At 42.4% G+C, this 9,391-nt stretch overlaps 1 protein-coding gene across 2 annotated transcripts; it reads left to right on the forward strand.

Annotated features, from left to right (window-relative positions):
* The first annotated feature begins 2,272 nt into the window (after positions 1–2,272).
* Positions 2,273–8,998, forward strand: LOC140574757 (zinc-binding protein A33-like). Of its 2 annotated transcripts, XM_072694706.1 has the most exons (6): positions 2,273–2,765; positions 3,891–3,986; positions 4,068–4,298; positions 6,680–6,702; positions 6,803–6,921; positions 7,378–8,998. In XM_072694706.1, exons 1-6 carry the CDS (start codon positions 2,364–2,366, stop codon positions 7,968–7,970), a joined length of 1,464 nt encoding a protein of 487 aa, XP_072550807.1. In that variant the 5' UTR covers positions 2,273–2,363; the 3' UTR covers positions 7,971–8,998. The 2 variants fall into 2 exon arrangements, with proteins under 2 accessions (XP_072550807.1, XP_072550808.1); XM_072694707.1 differs by lacking the exon at positions 3,891–3,986.
* Positions 8,999–9,391: the final 393 nt, after the last annotated feature.

Below are 9,391 nucleotides of genomic sequence, written 5' to 3' on the forward strand. Positions count from 1 at the left end.
ATGGCCATGTATTCTGATATATCATAAAGAATTGAGCATATATTTCAAAATACAAGTGCATATATATTACATACAAATATGTACGTATCATATATTGGACACATGCATATTATGTGGATTATGCATATCATCGCTGTCCTCTCCAAAATGGTAACTTTCAATGGAAGTCAATGTAAATAGATATGATTTAAATTTCTTGGTTAATTGGTTATTTTGTCATGAAATTTGGACATCATATAAAAAACAACACTCAGATTCAGATTCAGCCAAAAACTAAAATTTTTTGTTACATTTTAAATGGACAAAAAAGGCATATATATAAAGACATATATAAGGTATTTGCATGGCCGCAGCAATCTGTTTTTAATTTTTAAGTAAATACATATATGAAAATTCCATATATTCTAATATATGTCACATTAGAGCTGGGCAATATGGCAATATTTTATTGTATCGTGATAAATTTTGTTATTGTGTCAGTGCTTAAAGAAAGTGCGGTACTCAGTATGAAAGAGTATTTGGCAGTTTATTTTTTCAATTATGCTGTTGATGAATTTTGTCTACATGATGAAATATTGTGATAAATATCATATATCGTAAAAAATGTCTTTAAATATCGTGATATATTTTTTTCCATATCGCCCAACTCTATGTCAAATATATATCATTTATATATTGTCATATATGTATGATTTCTGTATGGGTAGTCTCAAAGGGAAAGTTGAGGAGTCTCGTGGAATCATTTTTACTTATAGATTGACTGTTTACTTACATCATGGCCGTGTACTTTTACTTGGTGATTGGTGTGGATGTAGCATGTTGGGTTTGTGGGTGGAGCATTCAGCTACTTCTCACCAGCACAACTAATCTGTACCTGACCTGGACAGAAAACAGAACTTTGATCTTCAGCACCTGACGACTGCTGGAATGTCGAAAGTCCACTTTCCTCAGAGTCTTAGTCATACTGGGCATTCTTCAGCTACTCCTGATTGTAAGCGGAGGCTGTTATAGGGACATCCAGCAATGTTTTTAAGAGGGTCCAGGAAGGTTAGGCTGTAACGCTACAGGGGATGTTGTTGAAAATGTGAGATGTTATACACATTTCGCATCACATTCTTACACAACGTTCCAGTTAAACAGAAAGTAACATTATGGAAACATCTGGAACTTTCCCAAAAAACAAAAATACGATAAATAAAATACAGTAAAAAAAACATCCGCCCCTGTTCTGTCTCGCCTGCCTCTGTTTTGTGTAACCATGCACTCTCCAGCACATGGCTCTGTTAGTGTCTTGTCTGTCCTAGCCCCTCCTGTTCATTAGTGTTCCCACCTGTGCCTCCTCTGTAGCCACGCCCCCTTGTTAGTCCCAGGTGTTTCTCTTGTCTCTCTGTATAAGTACCTCTTAGTTTGAGCATTCCCTTGTCTGGTCTTGTGCGTGTTAACACCGCCGTTAGCCTGGTCCGTTAGCCTGGTCCGTTAGCCGTTAGTTTCAGTGTTTTTCTTTGTACCCTGTTTACTTTCTTTGTTAGTCTTAGTACTTGTTGTTTGCTTAATTTGTTTTGTTCTGTCAGTTTGTTAGTTTTAGTATTTATGTCCCCAGTTTGTGTAGCCTTGTAGTCTGAATTTGTTTTTGCTGTGTTTTGGTTTAGTTTAATAAATACCTGAGTTTACGCCTGCCTTCAAGCTCCACGCATCATAACAGAAACATGGATAAAACTGAAATGTAATCACACTGATATCACACTAAAAAATAATATTTAATGTCAAAAAATGTCTTCCAAACTTAAAAACTGGAACATTTATTTAGAAATATAAATATATAATAAATATAATATTTTCAGAAGTTACTTTGATAATAAACTTTTAATAAAGTTTATTTAAATAATAATAATAAAGTTGATTTTTCATGAGGTTCAGTTACTTTTTAAAATCTGCCTACCAAATGTAAAAAGCCTGTATTATATTGTAAGAATAAACTAAAAAAATAATTAATTAAAATCTAAATAAAATTATATCAAATGAAAATAGTAAATAATGACGTAAAGAATGTTCACGTAACCTTCTACCAACCAAAACCTTTTAGCTTGGCAAGTTATCTACTGATAGTAGTATATTATCTACTTATGGGTGAAGAAACTTCACACACACACACACACACACACACACTTCTCAAAGTTCAGCCTGTTGCGTACTGTAAAACCCCACCTTCTCAGGAGTATAGTACAATATTAACAGACATTCCAGATCATTCGACCTGCCCCTTTAAGCCAAGCCAAGTCTAACGCGCTGCCTGAATCTGGGGAAGACGTATTTCGCCCTTTCCTGACAATCAACAAATAGAACAGCCGAGCCTGGATAATGAAATGGCGATGAAATCCTCCCTCACTGAGAAGGAACTCTCCTGTCACCTATGCTGCGATATCTATGTGGATCCTGTGCTGCTGCCTTGTCGGCACAGCTTCTGTCAGGAATGCTTGGAGGAGTACCGGGAAAGCAAGAAATCTCTCAAATGTCCTGTGTGCAAGAAACCGTCTCCCAAAGGTCGGCTTTCCCCCAACCTGCAACTCCAATCGCTGTGCGACAAATTCCGCCAGGAGAGAAAGAGCTCAGCGGAAAGACACGAGACACTGTGCGGCCTGCACGGGGAGAAGCTGAAGCTCTTCTGCCTGGAGGACAAAGAGCCTGTGTGTGTTGTGTGTCGGGAGTCTAAGATGCACAGCAGCCACAACTTCAGGCCACTGGATGAGGCAGCAGCGGAACACAGGGTGAGTTAACCCTCCTATTTGACCAGTATTAATTAGACGATGGAATTTAATGAATCTGAACTTTCCCAAAGAACAAAAATACAAAAATTAAAATATAGTACAAAAAAACGTCCTGTCTGCCTCAGTTTTGTGTAACCATGTGCTTTCCAGCGCATGGCTCTGTTAGTGTCTTGTCAGTCCTAGCCCCTCCTGTTCATTAGTGTTCCCACCTGTGCCTCCTCTGTAGCCACGCCCACTTGTTAGTCCCAGGTGTTCCTCTTGTCTCTCTGTATAAGTACCTTTTAGTTTGAGCATTCCCTTGTCTGGGTTTGTGCATGTTAACACCTCCATTAGCCTGGTCTGTTAGCCTGGTCTGTTAGCCGATAGTTTGATTATGATGAAAAATGACCAGCCATTAGAAATTAAGGGGTGACCCCTCACATCCATGGGTGGACAGTGGGTCTGTGGTGTGGATTAAGGTGAATCCAGGCTCTTTGCCCGGGTTCTGAAGATATTTCTTTTACCACGGAACGTGACCATGTGACCAGGCCAATTTGTTTCAGAAAAAGCCCATTCATTTCTGCCATTGAAAATCCAGCTGTTGAAAGTATAAGATTCTTAAGGAACTATTGGAGGTTCTTCGATTCGGAACTGTGGAGGAACCTCTTAAGGTGCTTTGAGGAACCTTCAAGACAATGTTTTTAGAAGAATAAAGGTAAAGATGCAGGTATTTGTCACTGTAATATGCGAAACACACACACACACACACACACACACACACTAGTGAACTAGGGGCAGTGAGCACACACACCCCCAGAGCGGTGGGCAGCCAACTCCAGCACCCAGGGAGTAGAGAGAGTGAAGGGCCTTGTTCAAGGTCCCAACAGTGGCAGCTTGTCAAGCCTGGGTATTGAACCCACAACCCTGTCATCAATAGCCTGGAGCTCTAACCACTGAACCACACCTGCCCCAAGCTTAAAGGTTCCTCCACAGACCCTCCAAACATGGTGCAGACATGGTTCAGGCAAATATTATCTATAATAATAATAATTTCCCCCCAAAATGACCTTATCCTGGTCTCTGTTCTCGTCCACAGTACTGTAAAATGTGCTTGTCCTCAGAATAACATGCTTTTCGTCATTCTAGATGAATCTGCGCTCTAAACTGGAGCCCTTGCAGGAGAAGCTTCATTTGTTTTTAAAGGCAAAATTGATTTGTGATCAGACGGCGCAGCACATTAAGGTGAGAAAGAAATGTATTATGAGCCGATCAGTGAGGCAATGAATCAATTAGCTCATTTGATGCTAATGTTTTGCGCATTAGAGCCAGGCCCGACAAGCTGAGAGACGCATTAAGGAGGAGTTCCAGGAACTTCACCAGTTTCTACAAGACGAAGAGGAAAACCTTTTGTCTGCACTGAAGGAGGAAGAGGAGGTGAAAAGCCAAGCGGCGAGGAACACCGTCAGCAGCGTAAACCAGGAAATCCTTCACCTTTCCCAAGTGCTCACGTCCACACAAGAGGAGTTACTGTCTGAGGACATAGCATTTCTTAAGGTACTGTGTTGGTTATGGAGTGGTCCAGTGCAGAGTGTAACGAGCTGTTTTGTGTAGTGAACGTGCAGCAGGCTCTGATGACACTAGAGGGGACCATAAGTATGTGGACAGTATGTGGTCAGTTGCCATGTCAATGCCATAACCCCTTCATAATAGTTTACAATAGAGATATTTGGCTTTTGGATAACACTGTATGTCCAAATGTTTGTGGACACCCCTTCTAATGAATGAATTCAGCTAATTTAAGTAGCTGATTGCTAACACTTTGCAATACACAGCTTGTTTTCTAGTCCCTGGAAAGCAGTACTGCCAATAGAATAAAACTTTTGGAGCACATAAACATGAACTATTGGCACCATGCTGCCTAATGCAAGGTGTAAGAGGGCAAGAGGGGTGTAACACCCCCCAGCATTGAGCTGTGGTGCAGTGGAAGAACTGTGTTATCTGGGATGATTGTGATGGAGCTCCATCCAATATGTTTGGGATGAGTCTGAGAGTTGGAGATGTTGTGGGGTGGGGTGGTGATCATCCAACAGCCTGGCCTCACTAATGCTCTTTTTTTCACTAAATGCAATCAAAGCCTCACAGCAATGCTCCTCCGAAGTCTAGTAGAAGGCCTTTCCTGTTCAGTAGAGACAGTTTCTCCAACCAAAGCAGGATCAATCAAGGATAATAGCCTTAATTCAATAAGAAACAATGAATGAGCAGGTGTCCCAATACTTTTGTCCAAATAGTGCAAATTGCAACATGGACAAGATGCAAACCACAGGCCTCAAGTACAGAAAGTCCAAGTTTTGCTATACATTAACATTAGCATTAAGAAGCCTGTCGATTTCTAGGCCACATTTCTGTGGACGTCTGAACGGAAGATGAATCTGCGAGCAGAATGAAGGAATGAGGAACTGGGAAGAAAAAAGGAACAGCTCATAATCCAAAGCAAATCACCTCATCTGTGAAGATGAGGCAAGTACGTGTGCAGCTGCCAGCAGAACTGGCAGCAGTAGAACAAACTCTGAAGTGTTCAGAAACACAGTTCCTTCCAAACACTTCAGAAATCTGGCACTTCACCTTCACACAACACGACAATGACCTGAAACATGCAGCTAAAGCAACAATGGACCTTTTTCTTTCAAAAGTGGGATATTTATGGCTAACCACAACAGTCCCCCCATCTGAACCCCACTGAAAACACGGGCCAAACCATTAACTGTAGAAAACATGGACACTATACTTCTATAATAATGAAGCCAAAACTGCCCACCATGTTGTCAAATATGCATTGTCGCAGTACAGACCAGAGGCAGAGCCAGATTCGCCTACCTATTGATAGACCTGCCTCCTTCTCTCAGACCAAGCTCAGGGGTCTCAGACCACCTTCATTAAGCTTACAGTGTAGAAGCAGAGCGGATTTTCCCCCTGGATTCCCTGTTTCTCCAGTGAGCCGAAGGTAATGGAAGACATGGAAGTTCCTCTACAACTCAGCTACTCCATGGAATGAACAGAAATGGCATCAAACAGGTCCTGCAGACACCTGGTCTCTTCCAGCCAAAGCTGTCAATCACTTATTTCCTGAGTGTAACCCCGCCTTCTTACGATAGATGCAGAGTAAGGGTTTAAAAAAGGGTTTATTTTTTGGGGGAAAATAAAAATGAAAAAGGCCAATATCAGCACAGGGAAAACTAACTCCGTCCAACACTTTTAGGATTTAGGAATGCCCTGTGGCATTCAGCCACAAGAGCGCTAGTGAGGTCAGGATGTTGGATGATCACCACCCCACCTAACCCCCAATTCCCTGACTTATATGAAACATATTGGAAATGATGGAGAACCACCATCATTCCAGAGAACACAGTTCTTCCACTGCTCCGCTGCTTTATACCCCTCCACCCCACACCTGGCATTAGGCAGCATGGTGCCAACAGGTTCATACTTATCTGCTCCAGAAAGTCCTATTCTATTGGCAGGGACTAAACCGGGGCTGTGTGTTTGTGTGTTTGCACATCTCTGCCAACAATGGATGCAAATAAAAGCGGCTGAATGCATTTATTATAAGGGGTGTCCACAAACATGTGGACATGTTGTGCATGTTAGCATCCGTGTTTAGGTGTTCTAGCTTAGGCAGTCCATGTAGATGTGTATTAGTGGTGACACTGACGGCAGGGGCTGTGAGATTTACAAAAATGTATAAACTGGCCTGTGATTCCTCTATGGTTCCCCTTACACTTGCAAATACCCTCATATTATTAATTTTATATGTGCTAGAGTACAGAGCCAAAGCAGCGAAAACTGCATCACTGTCCCATTACTTATGAATCACATAAAATCTGATTCTGTAGACGTCCATGGTATTAAAATACTTGTTTTTCTTCTCTAATTCGCAGAACTACAAAGCCTCTGTGGAAAGGTACGTACTTTAAACCTCTTGTTGGGTCCAGAAACCTTTGCATTTTCACCTGTTTTGGGTTCAAACCTACTGCAGCTCTCAATCCTGAATGTTCTTCCAGAGCTGAACATAAAATGGAAGATCCAGAGATCCTCTCCGGAGTTCTGATAGATGTGGCTAAACACCTGGGCAACCTGAAGTTCAGGGTGTGGGAGAAGATGAAAGATATGATCGGATACAGTAAGTTCTTGGATTAATGGTCTCTACTGTCCAGGAAAGGCTTTCTACTAGTTGTTGGCGCATTGCTGTGAGGACTTAATGATTGCATTCAGCCACAAGAGCGTTAGTGAGGTCAGGATGTTGATTGATTACCACCCCACCTCATCCCCAACTCCCTGACTCATCTCAAAAGTATTGAAAATGATGTAGAACCACCATCATTCCAGAGTACACAGTTTTTCCACATCTCCTCAGCTCAGTGCTGGGGAGCTTTATACCCCTCTAGCCCACACCTGGCATTAGGCAGCATGGTGCCGATAAGTTTATGTCAAGTCCTATTCTATTGGCAGTACCTCTGAATGCATTGATTTTACAGGGTGTCCACAAACATTTGGACATATACACCACCCGACAAAAGGCCCCAAAACCCCAGTCATTCTCACTCTTTGACATCTTTACATCCTTCTTCCTCTCCAGCTCCAGTGATTTTAGACCCCAACACAGCACACCAGCGTCTCGTCCTCTCTGATGACCTGACCAGCTTGGAATGTAAAGATGATCACCAGCAGCTTCCTAAAAACCCAGAGAGATACAACCATCATCTGTGGGTCCTTGGCTCTGAGGGCTTTCACTCGGGGAAACACTACTGGGACGTCAAGGTGGAAAACTGTGCCCAATGGGCTCTGGGTGTTGTGATGGGTTCCAGGACAAAGGGTAGGACCTTCTACTGTGGAGGTATATGGAAATGCCATTACAAGAATATTTTGTATGGGGCTAGTTCCTCTGGAGGTCCCACCATCATCCTCAGTCTGAGAGAGAATCTGAGAATGGTCAGAGTGCAGCTGGACTGGGATGATGGACAGGTCTTGTTTTATGATCTCATCAGCGGCCGGCTTCTACAGACATTCTCATACAGGTTTACAGAGCCGGTCTTCCCTTACTTCTGCAATCAGTGTACACGTTATTCACTGAGGATTCTGCCAAAGGAGACCTCTACAGCAATACAGCCGCCAAAGTGCAGCACACAGGAGCTTACTGAATCTAACCTGGCTACGTACTCTTTGGCGTAGACATACACACTCACACACTCTTACACAAAAACACACAGACCCCGTTTACACATATATGAATTGTCTCCTGATCAGATTTCAGCCACATGTGTTTACACTGGGTGGTCGAATACGTCTCTGGTTAGTCAGACTGAAATCTGATTGCGTGTGTATGGGAGGGAATATGCAAATTCACTTGTTGCACAGAAATTATTACTGGTATTTCGGTTGTAGTGGGAGGGATTTGTATCTGGTTTAAATACATCTTGGGTGCGTTTACACGTGTATGCATTTTCATGTGGTTTGGCCTGATCCAGATATAACCCCGACATTCAAGACACATGAAGTCACTAGGTGTAAACGGTGTATAACATTACAGGCTAACCTTCCTAGAACCTTAAAAAATGTTAATAAAATGTTCTCTGTTAGCTGGGGAGGAGTCAACAGAATTGAAAGCCTGGGAGCCAAGCAGGTGCATCTGTGCTCGGCTGTAAGCTAACCCTAGCTGACTGGCTTTTCCCTTTTTTAGCTGGCTAATTACACTCTGCAGGACAGATTAGCAGCACTAAACATAAGACTTGAGAATATTTAAAAACTACGAAGTTACAGTGTTACAGTGCTAAAAGCTAGGCTGGGCTAGATTAGGCTAGGCTTTGCAATGTTATGCGATGTTATGTTATGTTAACAGGATTGTAAATGGGAGTGTAAAACCACACTGGGCATTTTTGCCTCAACTAAAGTCATACAGGTTCTATGTGGACATCAGGGAACCTTAAGGCACTGAATAAATGCATGCTAGGCATCTTTAAAAGTGTACATGCACAAGAAAGACTGGGAAAGACAGGGTTGCTGAAGCTGTGATGGTGGCTAGCCTGAACTGCCGTCATCTGTCAGTAAGAGGCACAACGCGTTAATGTTGACCATGCTATGGCATTTTCTGTCAGTGAACGGCGTTAAACCTGTGGCGTTTACCTTCTATTCTGCTGTTCTTTAAGCTGCTGCGCTGTATAGACTATTTCCCACATATTCAGATGAAAATAAACGTTAAAGATTGGAGGTCAAATGCTTTTCTACTCTGCTTGCATTATAATATGTTCAACATACATGTCTAATCAACATATCGGCCTATATTTCTTGCACTGTCGAGCTCGTATACTGTCACATCACAGGACACAGCGGCTTGTCAGGCGTCAAAATGACAGCAGCAGCACTGTAGAGCCTGATGAGAAGGATACTCAGATCGATCTCCATTCAGACAGAGACACTGAGAGAGAGGTCGGGACTACCCCATGGGCTTCGGCGTCAGACCAGATAGACTTTTCAGATGCAGTGAGTTTCTTTTTGTTCATTCTGTCACTCATTCATGCATGCTCTCTCTCTCGCTCTCTCTCTCTCTCTCTCTCTCTCTCTCTCTCTCCAGTACCCAATATAACAACAACGAG

The sequence above is a fragment of the Salminus brasiliensis genome, chromosome 13 (genome assembly GCF_030463535.1).
Source record: "Salminus brasiliensis chromosome 13, fSalBra1.hap2, whole genome shotgun sequence".
In the NCBI taxonomy this organism is placed as follows: domain Eukaryota; kingdom Metazoa; phylum Chordata; class Actinopteri; order Characiformes; family Bryconidae; genus Salminus; species Salminus brasiliensis.